Source organism: Oncorhynchus clarkii, chromosome 5 (genome assembly GCF_045791955.1).
Source record: "Oncorhynchus clarkii lewisi isolate Uvic-CL-2024 chromosome 5, UVic_Ocla_1.0, whole genome shotgun sequence".
NCBI classification, from domain to species: Eukaryota; Metazoa; Chordata; class Actinopteri; order Salmoniformes; family Salmonidae; genus Oncorhynchus; species Oncorhynchus clarkii.
The window spans coordinates 80,881,539-80,907,342 of NC_092151.1; the positions used below are offsets into that span (position 1 = coordinate 80,881,539).

The window sequence follows — 25,804 nt, forward strand, 5'->3', positions numbered from 1 at the left end:
TCCAGTTTCAACTGTTCTGCCTTATTATTATTGGACCATGCTGGTCATTTATGAACATTTGAACATCTTGGCAATGTTCTGTTATAATCTCCACCCGGCACAGCCAGAAGAGGACTGGCCACCCCACATAGCCTGGTTCCTCTCTAGGTTTCTTCCTAGGTTTTGGCATTTCTAGGGAGTTTTTTCTAGCCACCGTGCTTCTACACCTGTATTGCTTGCTGTTTGGGGTTTTAGGCTGGGTTTCTGTACAGCACTTTGAGATATCAGCTGATGTACGAAGGGCAATATAAATACATTTGATTTGATTTGAATGTAAAGGGAGAAAGATACACTGAGATGGATGGAAAGAGACTAAGTCCATGTGTGTGACATGTGTGGTATGATAGCTAGCGTTAAGGGAGCGCCAGGCAGGCTGTCTAGACGACACAGCGTCAGGTCAAAGGTCATAGTTGTTTCCTGGAGAAGAGCAACTTAATATGAACCAAGACAGACATCGAGAGAGAGATGGCAGACGAAGAGAAAGTGAGGTTATGGTGTATTTTATAGTTGTTATTTTCCTGCTATTTATTCAGAAATGTCATGGTACTATGTAATAATGATATAATAACCATCTATTTGGCATTAGGAAGATAGATTGTGTTGACATTGTTAACATAAACCCTTACTGAAAGACAATATGGAGGAGGGAAAAAGGGAATTGAAGTGGTAAATTAGTTTGTGGTGTCTGTTCACGGATTCATTGTTGGGTTTCATAACTGGACAGTGAAAGTAAACGTGTGTGTGTGAGTGTGAGATCGGGGGATCCTCTCTGTCAGGGAGGGGCAGAGATAGAGGGGGAGACAGGGAGAATGAGAGAGGCCCTTGCCTAATCCTGTATCTATCAGTCTGTCAACAGAGAGTTCAGCTGTGCCTCCCTCTCGCCCCAAACCAAAATATTATTACCCCTCTACCACTACACATTATTACCCTCCCAGTTAAGTATTATCAAATCTTATATTCTACTGCAGCCAGTACCACCCTCCTAAAACATTAACAAGTACACCAATATCAAGGGGTTCCCCTTCACTAATATTTACCTCATGGCAATTTGTGTTTGTTTATTTATAATTTTATTTGAATAATTAATTAACCATCCTGGATTAGCGGTGGGCTATATCTGAGCTATGTCTTAAACACATGGGCCAGCTGGATGAATCCCTGTGCTTACAATGATCACCACAATGTTCCAACGTTCTGTTTGATGAACCCTCCAGGTCAGGTTGTGTTCCATAGGAGCCAACATGGCATCCACAGAGACAGTTTCCTGACCTCTGTAGGACACAACCCTGAACTGGACCATAACCTTCCTGGTCACTGTATGCCCTCTCACCTGTGATCTTTGACCTGTCGGCGGGGGGCGTGTCCGGAGCGTCTGCATCCTCTGGGGAGCTGGAAAGGGAGATGAAGGATGGCAGCTTGGTGTTGTGACGACCTGAGGACGAGGGTGTCGATGGATCTGCCTGAGCAGAACCCTGAGGGAGAAGCACTGACAGGCTGGTCCTGGAGGGAGGAGAAAACATCCGCTGTGATTCATTCAATCTGTACATATCTGAACAAAACATATTTTGTATATTGTATTACTTTTGTCTATTAAAACCTCTTGAAACTAGGGGGCACTATTTTCATTTTTGGAAAAATAACGTTCCCAAAGTAAAACGAGCTATTTTGTCAGGACAATATTCTAGAATATGCATATAATTGACAGCCTAGGATAGAAAACACTCTAAAGTTTCCAAAACTGTACAAATATTGTCTGTGAGTATAACAGAACTGATATTGCAGGCGGAAGCCTGAGAAAAATCCAATCAGGAAGTGACTCATGTTTTGAAAGCTCTGCGTTCCGATGCGTCCCTATTGAGCAGTGAATGGGCTATCAACCAGATTCCTTTTTCTACGTATTCCCCAAGGTGTCGACATTATTTTGACGTAGTTTCACGCCTTTATGTTGAAGAATGAGCGTAAACGACTACATTACGTAAGTGTCTGGCTGAGGGCTCTCAGAGTAATTATTGCGTAATAGACATGCTGTTGTGCAAATGGAATAGACAACAGGTGGAAATTATAGGCTATTAGCAAGACACCCCCAATAAAGGAGTGGTTCTGCAGGTGGGGACCACAGACCACTTCTCAGTTCCTATGCTTCCTGGCTGATGTGTTGGTCACTTTTGAATGCTGGCGGTGCTTTCACTCTAGTGGTAGCATGAGATGGAGTCTACAACCCACACAAGTGGATCAGGTAGTGCAGCTCATCCAGGATGGAACATCAATGCGAGCTGTGGCAAGAAGGTTTGCTGTGTCTGTCAGCGTGTCCAGAGCATGGAGGTGCTACCAGGAGACAGGCCAGTATATCAGGAGACGTGGAGGAGGCCGTAGGAGGGCAACAACCCAGCAGCAGGACCGCTACCTCTGCCTTTGTGCAAGGAGGAGCAGGAGGAGCACTGCCAGAGCCCTGCAAAATGACCTCCAGCAGGCCACAAATGTGCATGTGTCTGCTCAAACGGTCAGAAACAGACTCCATGAGGGTGGTATGGGGGCTCGACGTCCACAGGTGGGGGTTGTGCTTACAGCCCAACACCGTGCAGGACGTTTGGCATTTGCCAGAGAACACCAAGAGTGGCAAATTCCCCACTGGCGCCCTGTGCTCTTCACAGATGAAAGCAGGTTCACACTGAGCACGTAACAGAGTCTGGAGACGCCGTGGAGAACGTTCTGCTGCCTGCAACATCCTCCAGCATGACCGGTTTGGCGGTGGGTCAGTCATGGTGTGGGGTGGCATTTCTTTGGGGGGCCGCACAGCCCTCCATGTGCTCACCAGAGGTAGCCTGACTGCCATTAGGTACCGAGATGAGATCCTCAGACCCCTTGTGAGACCATATGCTGGTGCGGTTGGCCCTGGGTTCCTCCTAATGCAAGACAATGCTAGACCTCATGTGGCTGGAGTGTGTCAGCAGTTCCTGCAAGAGGAAGTCATTGATGCTATGGACTGGCCCGCCCGTTCCCCAGACCTGAATCCAATTGAGCACATCTGGGATATCACGTCTCGCTCCATCCACCAACGCCACGTTGCACCACAGACTGGCCAGGAGTTGGCAGATGCTTTAGTCCAGGTCTGGGAGGAGATCCCTCAGGAGACCATCCACCACCTCATCAGGAGCATGCCCAGGCATTGTAGGGAGGTCATACAGGCACGTGGAGGCCACACACACTACTGAGCCTCATTTTGACTTGTTTTAAGGACATTACATCAAAGTTGGATCAGCCTGTAGTGTGGTTTTCCACTTTAATTTTGAGTGCGACTCCAAATACAGACCTCCATGGGTTGATAAATTTGATTTCCATTGATAATTTTTGTGTGATTTTGTTGTCAGCACATTCAACTATGTAAAGAAAAAAGTATTTAATAAGAATATTTCATTCATTCAGATCTAGGATGTGTTATTTTAGTGTTCCCTTAATTTTTTTGAGCAGTGTATTATCGAATAGATATTTGAAAAACACCTTGAGGATTGATTATAAACAACGTTTGCCATGTTTCTGTTGATATTATGGAGATAATTTGGAATATTTTTCGCCGTTATCGTGACCACAATTTCCGGTCGAATTCTCAGCCAAACGTGAATCTATTTAACTGGGAGTCTCGTGAGTGAAAACATCCGAAGCTAATCAAAGGAAAACGATTTAATTTGATTTCTTTTCTGATTTTCGTGACCAGGTTGCCTGCTGCTAGCTAGGCATAATGCTATGCTAGGCTATCGATAAATCTGAGATGACAGGGTGATTAACAAAAGGCTAAGCTGTGTTTCAATATATTTCACTTGTGATTTCATGAATATGAATATTTTCGAGTAATATTTTTTGTCTGTTGCGTTATGCTAATTAGTGTCAGTTGATGACAATTCTCGCGGATCCGGGAGAGGGAGTTCCAAGACTTATTGTTACATTTCAAATGTTCATTACATTTATTCCATTCCACTTTCTAATGGGTAAAACTGGTTGAAATGACATTGGGTTTATTGCTTGATTATCTTGACCGAGAGCCTGACCTCTTGGTACGGGCCTTCTTGGCCGGGGTGGCGGAGGGGTTTGTAGTTGCCCTGGCGTTAGGAGTGGTGCGTTTGGCCCTCTGACGATGCTGGAGCTTACAATGGGCCCCTTGGGGACAGGAGCCAGTACTGGAGAAGTCTGGACACACCAGGGTGTGCTTCTTCTTACACTGAGGAGGTCAGAGGAGAGGACAGAGGAGAGGTCAGAGGAGAGGATAGACATAAAACACAGCCTAACAGATCACAGGAAGCGGACATGGGATGTGTGTGGTGAGTTACTCTGTGTTTCAGGTGTGTGTGTGTAGCGGTCAGAGTGTGTGTGTGTAGCGGTCAGAGTGTGTGTGTGTAGCGGTCAGAGTGTAGGTAACCATTAAACCAACGGTTATAGATAATGAAAATAAAATATATCTTTAAAAAAAGGTGTGGGGCGAACAGCGGACTGAAGACGGGACGGCCAGGCATTTGTGCGGTTGGCAATGTAACTGGTAAACTCATGGGTACACTCGCAATGGCGGCCTGCCAGAAATAGAGCAAGGATCGGGGGGCGGAGGGGTCTGCAGATCGAGTTTCCGGGAACACTTTGGACTCCAGGTCACCCCATGATCCCTGCAGCTCTGGCACCCCTCTCCTCTCCCTGATGAGGCACCTTACCTTCTGCTACCCTCACCGCCCCTACCCCAACCCCCATCACATCCATGTCCTGCACCCAAAGGACCAGGCCAGGTTAGATCTTAGACTCAGCTCACTTTCAGGAAGAGGCAAACCAAAACACTCACAAATGCATGGGAAGTGTTGATTTTGACAAATTCTATATGTTTTTATGCCCTAACGTAAACATTGGCGCCATTTGGAAAATGTAGCAAGGTCTGTCTGTCTCTATTACAGTATCGGTCTGTTCCAATTCAACAGTCTGAGTGGAGGGGCAGATTTTCAACCCTTTACATTCTAACTGATATCCACCCAGGGGCTATAGTGCTGGTCTATAGACCAGGGAATGGGACCATACAAAGACTTACAACAGTTTAGAGCCTTTCTCCAGTATAAGGAGATGGAGGGGGGGGGGGGGGGAATTGAGCTAAAAGCCAAGTCCACTAAGACTCACAGCTGTCTCATACATTGTCATTTTCATAAAACACTGAAGAGAGAGAGAGAGCGCGAGAGAACGAGCCGAGAAATGAAAGATTTAAAAAAAGTGAAAGTGGACAGAACATCTTTATTCCACACCAAGTTAACAATTTTCCACTTGATTTAAGGAATGCTGGGATGTCTCAGGTCTATTAGAAGAGCTCTCTCCACTGGGCCCCAAACCAGGACGAGTCAGCACATTTACCATTACAGAGAGAGAAGAAGAGGGAAAGAGGGAGGGAAGGGGGAAAGAGGGAGGAGAAGGGGGAAAGAGGGAGAGAGGCTATGAGAAAAGAGACACAGAGGAGGGTGGAGAGACACAGAGGAGGGTGGAGAGACACAGAGGAGGGTGGAGAGACACAGAGGAGGGTGGAGAGACACAGAGGAGGGTGGAGAGACACAGAGGAGGGTGGAGAGACACAGAGGAGGGTGGACAGACACAGAGGAGGGTGGAGAGACACAGAGGAGGGTGGAGAGACACAGAGGAGGGAGGACAGACACAGAGGAGGGTGGAGAGACAGGAAGAAGGGTGGAGAGACACAGAGTAGGGTGGAGAGACACAGAGGAGGGTGGAGAGACACAGAGGAGGGTGGAGAGACACAGATGAGGGTGGAGAGACACAGATGAGGGTGGAGAGACACAGATGAGGGTGGAGAGAGACACAGAGGAGGGTGGAGAGAGACACAGAGGAGGGTGGAGAGACACAGAGGAGGGTGGAGAGACACAGAGGAGGGTGGAGAGACACAGAGGAGGGTGGAGAGACACAGAGGAGGGTGGAGAGACACAGAGGAGGGTGGAGAGACACAGAGGAGGGTGGAGAGACAGAAAGAAGGTTAGGCATCACAGAGGAGGGTGGAGAGACACAGAGGAGGGTGGAGAGACACAGAGGAGGGTGGAGAGACACAGAGGAGGGTGGAGAGACACAGAGGAGGGTGGAGAGACAGAAAGAAGGGTGGACAGACACAGAGGAGGGTGGAGAGACACAGAGGAGGGTGGAGATACAGAAAGAAGGGTAGAGATACACAGATGAGGGTGGAGAGACAGAGGAGGGTGGAGAGAAACAGAGGAGGGTGGAGAGACACAGATGAGGGTGGAGAGAGACACAGAGGAGGGTGCAGAGAGACACAGAGGAGGGTGGAGAGAGACACAGAGGAGGGTGGAGAGAGACTCAGAGGAGGGTGGAGAGAGACACACGGGGGGGTGGAGAGACACGGGGGGGTGGAGAGACACGGGGGGGTGGAGAGACACAGGGGGGGTGGAGAGACACAGGGGGGGGTGGAGCGACACAGGGGGGGGTGGAGCGACACATGGGGGGTGGAGAGACACAGGGGGGGTGGAGAGACACAGGGGGGGTGGATTGGGGTTGAAAAGAGAGGAAGGGAAGTTGAAAGAGTTGTGGAGATGGAGAAAGGTGGGAGATCAGGGGGATGAGAGAAGGAGAGACCAAGAAAGAGACCGAATTGGAGGAAATGAGAAAGAGGAGCAAAATAACAAAAAAGTGAAAGAGACAAGAAAACGGGGAGAAGAGGAATAAGGATGGAGAATGAAAGTGAAGGTGGTACTGGTGGGGGGTAGATAGAGAAGAGAGGGAGAGAGCGAGGGACGGATAAGGGAGCGGGAGACAAAGTGAGAGATGGAATGAGAGAAGAAGATGGAGAGAGAGAGAGAGAGAGAGAGAGAGAGAGAGAGAGAGAAGCAGGGTTAACCCCTGAACTGCTGGAGTGTCTGTCTGCCCCATACAGCCATCATCAGCACTTTCTCCATCTATAATTACTGCCTGCTATCCATCACGCAGCCGCCAGCTAGCACGCTGCAATACACACACACACACACACACACACACACACACACACACACACACACGGAAAATCACAGACCTAAGCACTTCAGCTAATAGAATAAATATTAATATCCTTTTTGTTTTATATACTCATTTCTCTGTGCAATATTTAAATGAGGCCTGACAGTGTGAAAAAGCATGTGCTACACAGACAATCAGAAACAACAGAGAGCGAGAGAGAGAGCGAGACAGAGAGAGCGAGACAGAGAGAGACAGAGCGAGACACAGAGCGAGACACAGAGCGAGACACAGAGCGAGACACAGAGCGAGACACAGAGCGAGACACAGAGCGAGAGACGGAGAGAGCGAGCGCGAGACGGAGAGAGCGAGCGCGAGACGGAGAGAGCGAGCGCGAGACGGAGAGAGCGAGCGCGAGACGGAGCGAGCGAGCGCGAGACGGAGCGAGCGAGCGAGACAGAGCGAGACGGAGCGAGCGAGACAGAGCGAGACGGAGCGAGCGAGACGGAGCGAGCGAGACAGAGCGAGACGGAGCGAGCGAGAGACAGAGCGAGCGAGCGCGAGACAGAGCGAGCGAGCGAGACAGAGAGAGCGAGCGAGACAGAGAGAGCGAGCGAGACAGAGAGAGCGAGCGAGACAGAGAGCGAGCGAGACAGAGAGCGAGCGAGACAGAGAGCGAGCGAAACGGAAAGAGAAACGGAAAGATAGAAAGAGAAACAGAAAGAGATAAGGAGACAGAGCGAGCGAGACAGAGCGAGACGGAGCGAGCGAGACGGAGCGAGCGAGACAGAGCGAGACGGAGCGAGCGAGAGACAGAGCGAGCGAGACAGAGCGAGACGGAGCGAGCGCGAGACAGAGCGAGCGAGCGCGAGACAGAGCGAGCGAGCGAGACAGAGAGAGCGAGCGAGACAGAGAGAGCGAGCGAGACAGAGAGAGCGAGCGAGACAGAGAGCGAGCGAGACAGAGAGCGAGCGAGACAGAGAGAGAGCGAAACGGAAAGAGAAACGGAAAGATAGAAAGAGAAACAGAAAGAGAGAAACGGAAAGAGAGAGACAGAGGAAGGAAGGATAGAGGAAAGGAAGGAAGGATAGAGGAGAGGATATAAGGAGGGGGTATAAGAAAGAATAGAAGAGGATAGAAGTGGTATTAGGGGTGAATGTAGGGACAGGGATGATGTCACTATGAACAGGTGTATAAAATCGAGCACACAGCCAGGCAATCTCCATAGACAAACATTGGCAGTAAAATGGCTATACTGAAGAGCTCTGTGACTTTCCTCTCCAGTCATTACCAAGAGCTAGTTCTTCCAAACCTCCTGTGTAGGCCACACAAGCTCACCGAATGGGACCGCTGTGTGCTGAAGCGCGTAAACATCGTCTGTCCTCGGTTGCAACACTCACTACAGAGTTCCAAAATACTTCTGAAAGCAACGTCAGCACAAGATCTATTCGTTGGGAGCTAAATGAAATGGGTTTCTATGGCAGAGCAGCCACACACAAGCCTAAGATCACCATGCACAATGCTAAGCGTTGGCTAGAGGGGTGTAAAGGTCACTGCCATTAAACTCTGGAGCAGTAGAAACACGTTCTCTAGGGTGATGAATCACGCTTCACCATCTGGCAGTTCGACGGACAAATCTAAGTTTGGCAGACGCCAGGAGAATGCTACCTACCCCAATGCATAGTGCCAACTGTAAAGTTTGGTGGAGGAGGAATAATGGTCTGGGGATGTTTTTCATGGTTCGGCCTAGGCCTCTTAGTTCCAGTGAAGAGAAATCTTTACACTACAGCATACAATGACATTCTAGACGATTCTGTGCTTCACACTTTGTGGCAACAGTTTGGGGAAGGCCCTTTCTTGTTTCAGCATGACAATACCCCTGTGCACAAAGTGAGGTCCATACAGAAATCCTTTGCCAAGATTGGTGTGGAAGAACTTGACTGGCCTGCACAGAGTCCTGACCCCAACCCCATCGAACACCTTTGGGATGAATTGGAACACCGACTGCGAGCCAGGCATAATCGGCCAACATCAGTGCCCGACCTCACTAATGCTTGTGGCTGAATGGAAGCAAGTCCCCGCAGCAATGTTCCAACATCTAGTGGAAAGCCTTCCCAGAAGAGTGGAAGTTGTTATAGCAGCAAAGGGGGGACCAACTTCATATTAATGCCCATGATTTTGGAATGAGATGTTCGATGAGCAGGTGTCCACATACTTTTGGTAATGTAGTGTATATCTGTGTAGAGGATGTACATGAGTGTGAATGTACCTTTTCTGCCACAGGGCAGTAGATCATGATAAAGAGAGAGATGGAGAGAATGTTTGTGACTGACTGTATGTGTGTGTTATACCTTCTGACCCTGAGGGCAGTACCCCCTGATGAAGTCCTGGCACACAGCAGCTTTGCGGGACACGTATACATGGCTGTAGGGACAGCTACTGTTGTTACATATACCCTTCAGGAAGTACGAACACACAGGCATCTAGAGAGAGAAGTTGTTGTTACAATATATCTACAGGAATGACATACAAATAAAACATTTGAAATTGATTTGAACATTTAATTAAGAGAGAGAACGAGAGACGCAAAACAGAGAGAGAAAGAGAGAGAGAAAAGGGAGAAAGACAGAGAGAGAGAGAGAGAGTAAAGGGAGAAAGACAGAGAGAGAGAGTAAAGGGAGAAAGACAGAGAGAGAGTAAAGAGAGAGAGAGAGAGTAAAGAGAGAGAAAGAGAGAGTAAAGAGAGAGAAAGAGAGAGAAAAGAGAGAAAAGAGAGAAAGACAGAGAGAAAGGCAGAGAGAAAGGCAGAGAGAGAGTAAAGAGAGAAAGACAGAGAGTAAAGAGCGAAAGACAGAGAGAGAGTAAAGAGAGAGAAAGAGAGAGCGAGAGAGTAAAGAGAGAGAAAGAGAGAGAGAGAGTAAAGAGAGAGAAAGACAGAGAGAGAGAAAAGCCACAAGAATTAGCCATACAAGATGTAGGAATTTGGAAAACTTACTTTGATAATCTATACAAAAACATCCCACAAAAAGACTTACAACAGAACCAATTAGAAATTAAAGAAAAATTGAACATCCTTGAATCAGTCATTAAAAACAACCAAAATCCATTAGATTACCCAATAACCCAACAAGAACTAAATGAAAAGCTAAAATCTATTAAATCAAAAAAGGCTTGTGGTGTAGACAACATCAGAAATGAAATGCTGAAAAACAGCACACCTGAGTTGCAAAATGCTGTGCTTAAATTGTTCAACATGGTTTTAACTTCTGGCTGCTTCCCTGATGTCTGGAACCAGGGGCTCATCTCCCCTATCCACAAAAGTGGAGACAAATCAGACCCCAATAATTACAGGGGAATTTGCGTCAACAGTAACTTGGGAAAGATTTTCTGTAGCATTTTGAATTCAAGAATTCAAACCTTTCTTCAAGAAAAAAATGTAATAAGTAAATGTCAAATTGGCTTTCTCCCTAACCATCGCACTACTGACCACCTTACACACACTCATTAATAAACACCACCGCACTACTGCCCACCTTACACACACTAATTAATAAACATGTCCACCAAAAAAAAGAGGGCAAAATCTTTGCTTGCTTTATTGACTTTAAAAAAGCATTTGATTCGATTTGGCACGAAGGGCTATTCTACAAAATTCTACAAAGTGGGCTTGGTGGTAAGGTTTATGACTTAATAAAATGTATGTACACAGAAAACAAGTGTGCAATAAATATCAAAAACCAAAGAACAGAATTTTTTTCACAATGTCGAGGTGTGAGACAAGGCTGCAATTTGAGTCCAAATCTTTTCAACATTTATATCAATGAATTAGCAGACATGTTGGACCAATCTCCAGCCCCAGGACTCACACTATTTGACACAGAGGTGAAATACCTGCTATATGCTGATGACTTGGTACTTCTATCACCAACCAAAGAAGGTCTTCAACAAAACATTAATATTCTGGAGCAATATTGCCATAATTGGGCCCTGGCAGTAAATTTCCAAAAAACTAAAATCATGATTTTCCAAAAAAAACCCAGATGTCAGAAACACAAATGTAAATTCACCCTGAACAACACCTTAATTGAACACACAAAACATTACACCTACCTTGGTCTGACCATATCTGCATCGGGAAACTTTAATATGGCAGTGAATGCACTCAAAGAAAAAGCCCGCAGAGCAATGTATGCAATAAAAATGAAATTATTCAAAATCAACATCTCAATTAGAATTTGGACTAAAATATTTGACAGTGTAATCCTACCAATAGCACTTTATGGAAGTGAGGTTTGGGGGCCACTCAATAAACTGGATTTTAAAATGTGGGACAAACATCCAATTGAAGCCCTACATGCAGAATTCTGTCGGAAAATTCTACAAGTCCAGAGAAATACACCAACTAATGCATGTAGGGCAGAATTGGGCCGTTTTCCAGTAATAATGAAAATACAGAAAAGATCATTAAAATTTTGGCTACATCTAAATTCAAGTCCAAATTCGAGTCTGCAATTTAAAGCACTTCAAGCCCAAGAGCTGAGCCCAGAAACGAGCCCTCTCAGTCAGCTGGTGTTGGACCTCACCAAACAAGCTGACACCAGCACTGCTTCAAAAGAAAGAATTCCAATAAGCAAAATTATGAACCAATCAAAGGAATTATATTTACAATACTGGAAAAACGAAACAAAATCCCAAAGCCGACTAAATTGCTATCTGACCCTAAACAGAGAATATGAATTGGCTGATTATCTCTACTCTGTCAGAGATACGAAGCAGAGACAGATCCTTACCAAGTACAGGCTGAGTGACCACCGATTGGCAATAGAAACCGGCAGACATAAAAAGACATGGCTACCCTAAGAGGAGTATGTGGTCACTGCATGACAGGGGAGGTAGAGACAGAGATGCACTTTCTCCTTTACTGTGATAAATATTCCTCACAGAGAGATTCATTATTCACAGAAATGACTACATATATTCCAAATTTTTACAAATTGAACCCAGAGGAAAAACTAAGAATACTCATGGGCGAAGGAGCAATGGCTCCTCTTGCAGCCAAATATGTATTTTCCTGCCATAGCCTGAGGGACACTGAATAATAACATCTGCATAGTAAACAGCAATTTACTTATTACTACTATTATTGTTATTACTATAATTATTAATGTTTACTGTAGACTGTTACCATTTTATTGTTATTATTTTGGTATTATTATTTACTACCATTTTATATTATTATTTGCTATCATTTATAATTTTGTTACAATGTATATTGTATACATTGTTGCTTTGGCAATATTGACACAATGTTTTTCATGCCAATAAAGCAGCTTGAATTTGAATTTGAAAAGAGAAAGACAGAGAGAGAGTAAAGAGAAAGGCAGAGAGAGAGAGTAAAGAGAGAAAGACAGAGCGAGTAAAGACAGAAAGACAGAGAGTAAAGAGAGCGAAAGACAGAGAGAGTAAAGAGAGCGAAAGAGAGAGAGTAAAGAGAGCGAAAGAGAGAGAGAGTAAAGAGAGCGAAAGACAGAGAGAGTAAAGAGAGCGAAAGACAGAGAGAGTAAAGAGAGCGAAAGAGAGAGAGTAAAGAGAGAAAAAGACAGAGAGAAAGAAAAGAGAGAGTAAATAGAGAAAGACAGAGAGAGAGAGAAAGACAGAGAGAGAGAGTCGAGAGAGAAAGACAGAGAGAGAGAGAGTCAAGAGAGAAAGATAGAGAGAGTCGAGAGAGTAAAGCGAGAGAAAGACAGAGAGAGAGGAGAGAGAAAGACAGAGAGAGTAAAGAGAGAAAGAGAGAGTCGAGAGACAGTAAAGAGAGACAGAGAGAGAGGAGAGAAAGACCGAGAGAGAGAAAAGAGAGAGAGAGTCGAGAGAGAAAGACAGAGAGAGTAAAGAGAGAAAGACAGTAAAGAGAGAGTAAAGAGAGAAAGACAGAGAGAGAGAGTAAAGAGAGAGTCGAGAGAGAGAGTAAAGAGAGTCGAGAGAGCAAGACAGAGAGAGAGTAAAGAGAGAGAGAGAGTCGAGAGAGAAAGACAGAGAGAGAGAAGAGAGAGAGTCGAGAGAGAGTAAAGAGAGAGAGAGGAGAGAGAGTAAAGAGAGAGAGAGTCGAGAGAGTCGAGAGAGAAAGACAGAGAGAGAAAAGAGAGAAAGACAGAAAGAGAGAGAGTAAAGAGAGAAAGACAGAGAGAGTCGAGAGAGAGTAAAGAGAGAAAGACAGAGAGAGAGAAGAGAGAGAAAGACAGAGAGAGAGAAAAGAGAGAGAGAGTCGAGAGAGAAAGACAGAGAGAGAGAGTAAAGAGAGAAAGACAGAGAGAGTAAGAGAAAGAGAGACAGAGAGAAAGACAGAGAGAGAGGAGAGAGAAAGACAGAGAGAGAAGAGAAAAGAGAGAGTCGAGAGAGAGTAAAGAGAGACAGAGAGAGAATCGAGAGAGAAAGACAGAGAGAGAGTAAAGAGAGAAAGACAGAGAGAGTAAAGAGAGAAGGAGAGAGTCGAGAGAGAGTAAAGAGAGACAGAGAGAGAGAGTCGAGAGAGAAAGACAGAGAGAGAGAGTCGAGAGAGAAAGACAGAGAGAGAGTCGAGAGAGAAAGACAGAGAGAGAGTAAAGAGAGAAAGACAGAAAGAGAGTAAAGAGAGAGAAAGAGAGAGAGAGTAGAGAGAGAGAGAGAGAGTAAAGAGAGAGAAAGACAGAGAGAGAGAGTAAAGAGAGAAAGACAGAGAGAGAGTAAAGAGAGAAAAGACAGAGAGAGTAAAGAGAGAAAGACAGAGAGAGAGAGTAAAGAGTGAGAAAGACAGAGAGAGAGTAAAGAGAGAGAAAGACAGAGAGAGAGTAAAGAGAGAGAAATACAGAGAGTAAAGAGAGAGAAAGACAGAGAGAGAGTCGAGAGAGAAAGACAGAGAGAGAGAGTCAAGAGAGAAAGACAGAGAGTAAAGAGAGAAAGACAGAGAGAGTCGAGAGAGAGAGAGTAAAGAGAGAGAAAGAGAGAGAGGAAAGAGAGAGAAAGACAGAGAGAGAGAGGAGAGAGAAAGACAGAGAGAGTAAAGAGAGAAAGAGAGAGTCGAGAGACAGTAAAGAGAGACAGAGAGAGAGGAGAGAAAGACCGAGAGAGAAAAGAGAGAGAGTCGAGAGAGAGACAGAGAGAGTAAAGAGAGAAAGACAGTAAAGAGAGAGTAAAGAGAGAAAGACAGAGAGAGTAAAGAGAGAAAGACAGAGAGTAAAGAGAGAGTCGAGAGAGAGAGTAAAGAGAGTCGAGAGAGCAAGACAGAGAGAGAGTAAAGAGAGAGAGAGAGTCGAGAGAGAAAGACAGAGAGAGAGAGAAGAGAGAGAGTCGAGAGAGAGTAAAGAGAGAGAGAGGAGAGAGAGTAAAGAGAGAGAGAGTCGAGAGAGTCGAGAGAGAAAGACAGAGAGAGAAAAGAGAGAAAGACAGAAAGAGAGAGAGTAAAGAGAGAAAGACAGAGAGAGTCGAGAGAGAGTAAAGAGAGAAAGACAGAGAGAGAGAAGAGAGAAAGACAGAGAGAGAAAAGAGAGAGAGAGTCGAGAGAGAAAGACAGAGAGAGAGTAAAGAGAGAAAGACAGAGAGAGTAAGAGAAAGAGAGACAGAGAGAAAGACAGAGAGAGTAAGAGAAAGAGAGACAGAGAGAAAGACAGAGAGAGAGGAGAGAGAAAGACAGAGAGAGAAGAGAAAAGAGAGAGAGTCAAGAGAGAGTCGAGAGAGAGTAAAGAGAGACAGAGAGAGAATCGAGAGAGAAAGACAGAGAGAGAGAGTCGAGAGAGAAAGACAGAGAGAGTAAAGAGAGAAGGAGAGAGTCGAGAGAGAGTAAAGAGAGACAGAGAGAGAGTCGAGAGAGAAAGACAGAGAGAGAGAGTCGAGAGAGAAAGACAGAGAGAGAGAGTCGAGAGAGAAAGACAGAGAGAGAGAGTCGAGAGAGAAAGACAGAGAGATGGTCGAGAGAGAAAGACAGAGAGAGAGTAAAGAGAGAAAGACAGAAAGAGAGTAAAGAGAGAGAAAGAGAGAGAGAGTAAAGAGAGAGAGAGAGAGAGTAAAGAGAGAGTAAAGAGAGAAAGACAGAGAGAGTAAAGAGAGAAAAGACAGAGAGAGTAAAGAGAGAAAGACAGAGAGAGAGAGTAAAGAGTGAGAAAGACAGAGAGAGAGTAAAGAGAGAGAAAGACAGAGAGAGAGTAAAGAGAGAGAAAGACAGAGAGAGAGTAAAGAGAGAGAATACAGAGAGTAAAGAGAGAGAAAGACAGAGAGAGAGTAAAGAGAGAAAGACAGAGAGAGAGAGAGAAAGAGACAGCGGAGCGAGAGAGAAAGCAACAGCAGAGAGAGAGAGAAAGAGACAGCGGAGAGAAAGAGAGAAAGAGAAAGCGGAGAGAAAGAGAGAAAGAGACAGCGGAGAGAAAGAGAGAAAGAGACAGCGGAGAGAAAGAGAGAAAGAGACAGCGGAGAGAAAGAGAGAAAGAGACAGCGGAGAGAGAGAGAGAGAAAGAGACAGCGGAGAGAGAGAGAGAAAAAGACATCAGTGAGAGAGAGAGAGAGAAAGAGACAGCGGAGAGAAAGAGAGAAAGAGACAGCGGAGAGAGAGAGAGAAAGAGACAGCAGAGAGAGAGAGAGAAAGAGACAGCGGAGAGAAAGAGAGAAAGAGACAGCGGAGAGAGAGAGAAAGAGACAGCAGAGAGAAAGAGACAGCGGAGAGAGAGAGAGAGAGAGAAAGAGACAGCGAAGAGAAAGAGAGACAGCGGAGAGAAAGAGAGAAAGAGACAGCGGAGAGAAAGAGAGAAAGAGACAGCAGAGAGAGAGAGAGAGAAAGAGACAGCGGAGAGAGAGAGAGAAAGAGACAGCAGATAGAGAGAGAGAAAGAGACAGCGGAGAGAGAAAGAAACAGAAGAGAGAGAGAGAGAAAGAGACAGCGGAGAGAGAGAGAAAGAGACAGCGGAGAGAGAGAGAAAGAGACAGCAGAGAGAGAGAGAAAGAGACAGCGGAGATAGAGAGAGAAAGAGACAGCGGAGAGAGAGAGAAAGAAACAGCGGAGTGAGAGAGAGAAAGAGACAGCGGAGAGAGAGAGAGAGAAAGAGACAGCGGAGAGAAAGAGACAGCGGAGAGAGAGAGAAAGGGACAGCGGAGAGAAAGAGACAGCGGAGAGAGAGAGAGAAAGAGACAGCGGAGAGAGAGAGAGAAAGAGACAGCGGAGAGAGAGAGAGAAAGAGACAGCGGAGAGAGAAAGAAACAGAAGAGAGAGAGAGAGAAAGAGACAGCGGAGAGAGAGAGAAAGAGACAGCGGAGAGAGAGAGAAAGAGACAGCAGAGAGAGAGAGAAAGAGACAGCGGAGATAGAGAGAGAAAGAGACAGCGGAGAGAGAGAGAAAGAAACAGCGGAGTGAGAGAGAGAAAGAGACAGCAGAGAGAGAGAGAGAGAAAGAGACAGCGGAGAGAAAGAGAGACAGCGGAGAGAAAGAGAGAAAGAGACAGCGGAGAGAAAGAGACAGCGGAGAGAGAGAGAAAGGGACAGCGGAGAGAAAGAGACAGCGGAGAGAGAGAGAGAAAGAGACAGCGGAGAGAGAGAGAGAAAGAGACAGCGGAGAGAGAGAGAGAAAGAGACAGCGGATAGAGAGAGAGAAAGAGACAGCGGAGAGAGAGAGAGAAAGAGACAGCGGAGAGAGAGAGAGAAAGAGACAGCGGAGAGAGAGAGAGAAAGCGACAGCGGAGAGAGAGAGAGAAAGCGACAGCGGAGAGAGAGAGAGAAAGCGACAGCGGAGAGATAGAGAGAAAGAGACAGCGGAGATAGAGAGAGAAAGAGACAGCGGAGATAGAGAGAAAGAGACAGCGGAGAGAGAGAGAAAGAGACAGCGGAGAGAGAAAGAGACAGCGGAGAGAGAGAAAGAGACAGCTGAGAGAGAGAGAAAGACAGCGGAGAGAGAGAGAAAGAGACAGCGGAGAGAAAGAGACAGCGGAGAGAAAGAGACAGCGGAGAGAAAGAGACAGCGGAGAGAAAGAGACAGCGGAGAGAAAGAGACAGCAGAGAGAGAGAGAGAGACAGCGGAGAGAGAGAGAGAAAGAGACAGCGGAGAGAGAGAGAGAAAAAGACAGCGGAGAGAGAGAAAGAGACAGCGGAGAGAGAGAGAGAAAGAGACAGCTGAGAGAGAGAGAGAAAGAGAGAAAGAGACAGCGGAGAGAGAGAAAGAGACAGCGGAGAGAGAGAGACAGCGGAGAGAAAGAGACAGCGGAGAGAAAGAGACAGCGGAGAGAAAGAGACAGCGGAGAGAAAGAGACAGCGGAGAGAGAGAGAGAGACAGCGGAGAGAGAGAGAGAAAGAGACAGCGGAGAGAGAGAGAGAAAGAGACAGCGGAGAGAAAGAGACAGCGGAGAGAGAGAGAAAGGGACAGCGGAGAGAAAGAGAAAGAGACAGCGGAGAGAAAGAGAGAAAGAGACAGCAGAGAGAGAGAGAAAGAGACAGCGGAGAGAGAGAGAGAAAGAGACAGCGGAGAGAGAGAGAGAGAAAGAGACAGCGGAGAGAGAGAGAGAAAGAGACAGCGGAGAGAGAGAAAGAGACAGTGGAGAGAGAGAGAAAGAGACAGCGGAGAGAGAGAGAGAAAGCGACAGCGGAGAGAGAGACAGCGGAGATCGAGAGAGAGAGAGACAGCGGAGATCGAGAGAGAAAGAGACAGCGGCGATAGAGAGAAAGAGACAGCGAAGAGAGAGAGAAAGAGACAGCGGAGAGAAAGAGACAGCGGAGAGAAAGAGACAGCAGAGAGAGAGAGAGAGACAGCGGAGAGAGAGAGAGAAAGAGACAGCGGAGAGAGAGAGAGAAAGAGACAGCGGAGAGAGAGAGAGAAAGAGACAGCGGAGAGAGAGAGAGAAAGAGACAGCGGAGAGAGAGAGAGAAAGAGACAGCTGAGAGAGCGAGAGAAAGAGAGAAAGAGACAGCGGAGAGAGAGAAAGAGACAGCGGAGAGAGAGAGACAGCGGAGAGAAAGAGACAGCGGAGAGAAAGAGACAGCGGAGAGAAAGAGACAGCAGAGAGAGAGAGAGACAGCGGAGAGAGAGAGAGACAGCGGAGAGAGAGAGAGAAAGAGACAGCGGAGAGAGAGAGAGAGACAGCGGAGAGAGAGAGAGAGAAAGAGACAGCGGAGAGAGAGAGAGAAAGAGACAGCGGAGAGAGAGAGAGAAAGAGACAGCTGAGAGAGAGAGAGAAAGAGACAGCGGAGAGAGAGAGAAAGAGACAGCGGAGAGAGAGAAAGAGACAGCGGAGAGAGAGAGAAAGAGACAGCGGAGAGAGAGAGAAAGAGACAGCGGAGAGAGAGAGAGACAGTGGAGAGAGAAAGAGAGAATTCATTAATAGTATACCAGAGAAAATATGGAGTTAAAAGTCAACAAGACAAACCATCGTTCAAATAGGTCCCTTCTGCAATCTGTCACCGTCTCTGCTATTAAATGGCCTTAATTGCAGTCAACAGAGAAAGTGTGTGTGACAGAATGCGCACAGGTGTGTGAGAAATGTCCTGTTGTGTGTGTGAGTGAGCGACACTGTGTGAGAGTAGTGCAGTCTAAATATACTCCACACACACACTGATCGAGAGAGAGAAAAGGAGCTACAGAGAGAGAGAGATAGAGAGAAAAGGAGCTAGATAGAGAGAAAAGGAGCTAGAGAGAGAGAGAGAAAAGGAGCTAGAGAGAGAGAGAAAAGGAGCTAGAGAGAGGGAGAAAAGGAGCTAGAGAGAGAGAAAAGGAGCTAGAGAGAGAGAAAAGGAGCTAGAGAGAGAGAGAAAAGGAGCTAGAGAGAGAAAAGTGTGCTCACTGCCCACAAAATGAGGTGGAAACTGAGCTGCACTTCCTTAACCTCCTGCCCAATGTATGACCATATTAGAGAGACATATTTCCCTCAGATTACACAGATCCACAAAGAATTCGAAAACAAATCCAATTTTGAAAAACTCCCATATCTACTGGGTGAAATTCCACAGTGTGCCATCACAGCAGCAAGATTTGTGACCTGTTGCCACGAGAAAAGGGCAACCAGTGAAGAACAAACACCATTGTAAATACAACCCATATTTATGCTTATTTATTTTATCTTGTGTCCTTTAACCATTTGTACATTGTTAAAACACTGTATATATATAATATGACATTTGTAATGTCTTTACTGTTTTGAAACCTCTGTATGTGTAATGTTTACTGTTCATTTTTATTGTTTATTTCACTTTATATATTCACTTTGTATGTTGTCTACCTCACTTGCTTTGGCAATGTTAACACATGTTTCCCATGCCAATAAAGCCCTTGAATTGAATTGAATTGAATTGAATTGAAAAGGAGCTAGAGAGAGAAAAGGAGCTAGAGAGAGAAAAGGAGCTAGAGAGAGAGAACAGGAGCTAAAGTGAGAGAACAGGAGCTAAAGAGAGAGAGAGAGAGAGAGATAGAGAGAAAAGGAGCTAGAGAGAGAGAGAAAGGGAGCTAGAGAGAAAAGGAGAGGGGTGGGGGGAAGGAGAGGGTTTGGTGGGGGGAGGGAGAGGGGTGAGGGGAAGGAGAGGGGTGAGGTGAGGGGAAAGAGAGGGGTGGGGTGAGGGGAAGGAGAGGGGTGAGGTGAGGGGAAGGAGAGGGGTGAGGTGAGGGGAAGGAGAGGGGTGGGGTGAGGTGAGGGGAAGGAGAGGGGTGGGGTGAGGTGAGGGGAAGGAGAGGGGTGGGGTGAGGTGAGGGGAAGGAGAGGGGTGGGGTGGGGGGAAGGAGAGGGGTGGGGTGGGGGGAAGGAGAGGGGTGGGTGAGGGGAAGGAGAGGGCCGGGGTGGGGTGAGGGGGAAGGAGAGGGCCGGGGTGAGGGGGAAGGAGAGGGCCGGGGTGGGGTGAGGGGAAGGAGAGGGGTGGGGTGGGGGGAAGGAGAGGGTCGGGGTGGGGTGAGGGGAAGGAAAGGGCCGGGGTGGGGTGAGGGGAAGGAGAGGGGTGGGGTGAGGGGAAGGAGAGGGGTGGGGTGAGGGGAGGGAGAGGGCCGGGGTGGGGTGAGGGGGAAGGAGAGGGCCGGGGTGAGGTGGGGGGGAGGAGAGGGCCCAGGTGGGGTGAGGGTGAAGGAGAGGGCCAGGGTGGGGTGAGGGGGAAGGAGAAGGCCAGGGTGGGGTGAAGGGATGAGGGGGCCAGGGTGGGGTTAAGGGAAGGAGAGGGCCAGGGTGGGGTGAGGGGGAAGGAGAGGGCCAGGGTGGGGTGAGGGGGAAGGAGAGGGCCAGGGTGGGGTTAAGGGAAGGAGTGGGCCAGGGGGAAAGGAAGGAGAGATCCAGGCCGTCTTGTTGGAATGGGATCAGTTCTATCTAATTAACTGCTACAGAAATATTTATCCAGGCTGCAGCTTGTCCAGCTATCATGATGTGTTTATGTGCTGGCTGTGTGTACGGTCGCCAGGGAACGGGGGGTTGGGACGGGCAGAGGTGGGGGTACAGGGGGTCTAGTTTCAGGGTGTTATTTGTGAGGAGCACAGGATTGGGGCTCCTCGCCTATCCCCAGCCCCCAGTAGCGCCAGGATAAAGTTCAGATGGATACCCCCCCACTCCCCTCCAGTGGTGGAAAAAGTACCCAATTGTCATACTTGAGTTTACTTAATAGAAAATGACTCAAGAAAAAGTGAAAGTCACCCAATACAATACTACTTAAGTAAAAGTAAGGTTTTAAACATAATTAAGTATCAAAAATAAAATTAAAAGTATACATCATTTAAAACTCCTTATATTAAGCAAACCAGACAACACCATTTACTTTCTTCCCATCTACAGATAGCCAGGGGAACACTCCAACACTCAGACATCATTTACAAACAAAGTCTTTGTGTTTCGTGAGTCCGCCAGATCAGAGGCAGTAGGGATGATCAGTGATGATCAAAATGCACTTTTGGGTGTCTGGGAAAATGTATGGAGTAAAAAGTACATAATTTTCTTTAGGAATGTAGCGAAGTAAAAGTTGTCAAAAATATAAATAGTAAAGTACAGATGCCCCAAAAAACTTTACACCACAACTCCCCTCTATCCCGACCCCCGTCCGCTTCACCCTCTCTACTTACCCCCTCACCCTCTCTACCCCCCCTACCCCCACCCACCCCCACCTCTCTACTCGCCCCTACCCCCACCTCTCTACTCGCCCCTACCCCCACCTCTCTACTCGCCCCTACCCCCACCTCTCTACTCGCCCCTACCCCCACCTCTCTACTCACCCCTACCCCCATCTCTCTACTCATCCCTACCCCCATCTCTCTACTCACCCCTACCCCCATCTCTCTACTCACCCCTACCCCCATCTCTCTACTCACCCCTACCCCCATCTCCCCCCTACCTCCACCTCTCTACTCACCCCTACCTACACCTCTCTAGTCCCTCCCTCCCTACTCCCCCCCACCTCCCTACTCGCCCCTACCCCCACCTGTCTAGTCCCCCCCACCTCCCTACTCGCCCCTACCCCCACCTGTCTAGTCCCCCCCACCTCCCTACTCGCCCCTACCCCCACCTCTCTACTCACCCCTACCCCCACCTCTCTACTCACTCCTACCCCCACCTCTCTAGTCCCACCCTCCCACCTCTCTACTCACCCCTACCCACACCTCTCTACTCACTCCTACCCACACCTCTCTAGTCCCCCCCTCCCACCTCTCTACTCACCCCTACCCACACCTCTCTACTCACCCCTACCCACACCTCTCTACTCACTCCTACCCACACCTCTCTAGTCCCCCCTCCCACCTCCCTACTCACCCCTACCCCCACCTCTCAACTCACCCCTACCCACACCTCTCTACTCACCCCTACCCACACCTCTCTACTCACTCCTACCCACACCTCTCTAGTCCCCCCCTCCCACCTCTCTACTCACCCCTACCCACACCTCTCTACTCACCCCTACCCACACCTCTCTACTCACTCCTACCCACACCTCTCTAGTCCCCCCCTCCCACCTCTCTACTCACCCCTACCCACACCTCTCTACTCACCCCTACCCACACTTCTCTACTCACTCCTACCCACACCTCTCTAGTCCCCCCTCCCACCTCCCTACTCACCCCTACCCCCACCTCTCAACTCACCCCTACCCACACCTCTCTACTCACCCCTACCCACACCTCTCTACTCACTCCTACCCACACCTCTCTAGTCCCCCCCTCCCACCTCTCTACTCACCCCTACCCACACCTCTCTACTCACCCCTACCCACACCTCTCTACTCACTCCTACCCACACCTCTCTAGTCCCCCCTCCCACCTCCCTACTCACCCCTCCCCCCACCTCTCAACTCACCCCTACCCACACCTCTCTACTCACCCCTACCCACACCTCTCTACTCACTCCTACCCACACCTCTCTAGTCACCCCTACCCCCAGCTCTCTACTCACCCCTACCCCCACCTCTCTAGTCCCCCCCCCCCCCCCTCCACTCCCCCTTAATTTCTCTGCCCCTGTAAGATAAACGGACAGCTGGCCTCTAGGCACTCTGGGACCACAGCATGACAGCCAACACAGGTGCACAGAATTGCGCGTGTGTGTGTGTCTCAGTGTGTGGGTGGGTGTGGGTGTGTATGTGACTGTGCGTGTGTGTCTCAGTGTGTGGATGTGACTGTGTGTGTGTGTCTCGGTCTGTGTGATTGACTGTGTGTATGTGTGTGAGTGTGTGTGCGTGCATGCATGTCTTGGTCTTTTTGTGTGTGTGTGTGTTGGATGGCGAGCCTGGACTGGACACCTGTCTGTGGGTTGTTTTTCTAGAGCAAAACATCTTTCCCTATTTAGTGTCACCACTTTCCTTTCCCCTGAACCAGGATTCCCCAACTGGCACCCATGGTTGATTTTATTTGGCTCCCCAAGTTTTCAGAAAAAAAAAAAAGCTGTAATTTGTATTTTATTTTCATTGCTGTACATAAAAGATTGTAAACATAACAGGAAATCTATTCCCCTGTAATCTCACACATAATAGAGAGACATGTCTATAAATGTAAGCAAGGTTTGAAATTATTACGTTTTAGTAAAACATATCTGTTTGGGCTTCTGAAGGACAATTTGCAGTCTAGAAAATATTTGTAATTATGCCCCCCCACCTTTCCACTCAAGATAAAAAAAATTGGCCCGCACCTGAATCTAGTTTATGATCCCTGCCCTATACGGACTGGCCTAGTTATACTCTGATAAGAAAACAACTACATTACTTAATTCTGCGCTGTGGGCCATACACAACCGAATATCCAAGATGGCGTAGCAGTCAGATGTCTTTGTCTTGTCTTATGTATATATATATGCTTTTATATATTTTTCTTCTGATTCTTTTTAATATATTTCTTAAACCGCAACTTCAAAATACTCTCCGGCAACCCGCCCCACCCAATGTGGTGTGGATCTCTTTTTTTCTAAAGTATTTCTACTTAAATTGGAGCTGGAATCCCTCAACTGAAGCTAGCTAGCTAACTAGCTACCAGCTATCAGTCAGCTACCCACTGCTAGCGGTCATCAGCTAACCTTTAGCTCGGAAAGCTGTCGCCAGTTCGCACAACGCGTTTCAAACCAGAGCACACCGGACCTGTTTTTCTCTCCATATCCCCGGATTCCTATCGCAGCTAGCTAACCGCAACTCGGGTTGACTACTCCTGGCTAACATTTCCATCCCGGAGCAAGCACCAATTAGCCTGAAGTTAGCCCATGCTAGGCCAATATCCAAGCGAGGGCTCTTCGGCTTTCCAGGTGGAAAGCATGGCCAGCCGTAGAAAAATGCTTGTTGAAACTCTCAATTATAGTGGATTTATCGGTGGTGACAGAGTTTCCTATCCTCAATGCAGTGGGCAGCTGGGAGGAGGTGTACTTATTCTCCATGGACTTTACAGTGTCCCAGACCTTTTTTGAGTTTGTGTTGCAGGAAGCAAATTTTTGCTTGAAAAAGCCTTGGCTTTTTTAACTGCCTGTGTATATTGGTTTCTAGCTTCCCTGAAAAGTTGCATATCACGGAGGCTGTTCAATGCTAATGCAGAACTCCCTAGGATGTTTTTGTGTTGGTTAAAGGCAGTCAGGTCTGGAGTGAACCAAGGGCTATATCTGTTCCTGGTTCTAAATTTCTTGAATGGAGCATGCTTATTTAAGACGGTGAGGAAGGCAGTTAAAAAAAAATAACCAGGCATCCTCTACTGACGGGATGAGGTCAATATCCTTCCAGGATACCCGGGCCAGGTCGATTAGAAAGGCCAGCTCGCTGAAGTGTTTCAGGGAGCGTTTGATAGTGATGAGTGGAGGTCGTTTGACCGCTGGCCCATTACGGATGCAGGCAATGAGGAAGTGATCGCTGAGATCTTGGTTGAAAGCAGAGGTGTATTTAGAGGGCAAGTTGGTTAGGATGATATCTATGAGGGTGCACGTGTTTAAGGCTTTGGGGTGGTACCTGGTAGGTCTATTGATAATTTGTGTGAGATTGAGGGCATCAAGCTTAGACTGTAGGATGGCTGGGGATAGATGGGGGGCAATCCGTTCACATATGGTGTCCAGAGCACAGCTGGGGGCAGAGGGTGGTCTGTAGCAGGCGGCAACGGTGAGAGACTTGTTTTTAGAGAGGTGGATTTTTACAGTAGAATTTCAAATTGTTTGGGTACAGGCCTGGCTAGTAGGACAGAACTCTGCAGGCTATCTCTGCAGTAGATTGCAACACCGCCCCCTTTGGCCGTTCTATCTTGTCTGAAAATGTTGTAGTTAGGGATGAAGATTTCAGAATTTTTGGTGGTCTTCCTAAGCCAGGATTCAGACACGGCTAGAACATTAGGAACCAAATCAAACTGTTTTGAAACGAGCAGGTGTCCTACTTTTAACTGCTGACCTATTTGAGATGGATCCAGTTCAGGTGTGTTTGTCTCAGGCCTTTCACAAGAGTAATGGGTGTGTGTGACTGACTGTGAACATATGGGCATGTGTAACCGTCTGTGTGCACATGTGTGTGTGTGTGTGAGTGTGTGGTCTAGTTAGTTAGGGTGGTTGTGTACCCTTGCCTTTTAAGGTGTTACATGCTAAGGTGTGAACCATATTGGGACATCTGAAACCCTGGACAGGGATCACCATTTTGGTCATGATAGCGCGACAGTACCCCTTCTCAACACGTAACCCTTACCCCAGAATCAGGTCACGTGTCTGAGTGGCTCTCGGTGTGTATACTGCCAGTGTGTATAGCGTGTGTATATTTGTATCTCAATACTGCCAGTGGGAGCACAGAGACAGGAGATGTGCGAATAGTGTGAACATGACTAAGCTGTATCTCTATAAAGCACCTCTTCTACCAGCCATAACTCTATACAGCTCTTCTTCTACCAGCCATAACTCTATACAGCTCTTCTTCAACCAGCCATAACTCTACTCTATACAGCTCCTCTTCTACCAGCCATTTCTCTATACAGCACCTATTCTACCAACCATAACTCTACTCTATACAGCTCTTCTTCTACCAGCCATATCTCTACTCAATACAGCTCTTCTTCTACCAGCCATAACTCTATACAGCACCTCTTCTACCAGCCATGACTCTATACAGCTCTTCTTCTACCAGCCATAACTCTATACAGCTCTTCTTCAACCAGCCATAACTCTATACAGCCCCTCTTCTACCTGCATAACTCCATACAGCCATAACTCTATACAGCCCCTCTTCTACCAGTCATAACTCTATACAGCCCCTCTTCTACCAGCCATAACTCTACACAGCCCCTCTTCAACCAGCCATAGCTCTATACAGGCCCTCTTCTACCAGCCATAACTCTATACAGCTCTTCTTCTACCAGCCATAACTCTATACATCCCCTCTTCTACCAGCCATAACTCTATACAGC

At 47.4% G+C, this 25,804-nt stretch overlaps 1 protein-coding gene across 2 annotated transcripts in view; it reads right to left on the minus strand.

The window, feature by feature from the left end:
• LOC139409438 (zinc finger CCCH domain-containing protein 3-like) overlaps positions 1–25,804 on the minus strand; it is a 101,476-nt gene that overhangs the window by 5,253 nt on the left and 70,419 nt on the right. For both annotated transcript variants that reach the window (XM_071154593.1, XM_071154594.1), the window contains exons 9-11: positions 9,357–9,488; positions 4,083–4,252; positions 1,370–1,539 (exon numbers count right to left, since the gene is read on the minus strand). In XM_071154593.1, the coding sequence (XP_071010694.1) occupies positions 1,370–1,539; positions 4,083–4,252; positions 9,357–9,488 (472 nt within the window). The remainder of the gene's footprint in view (positions 1–1,369; positions 1,540–4,082; positions 4,253–9,356; positions 9,489–25,804) is intronic.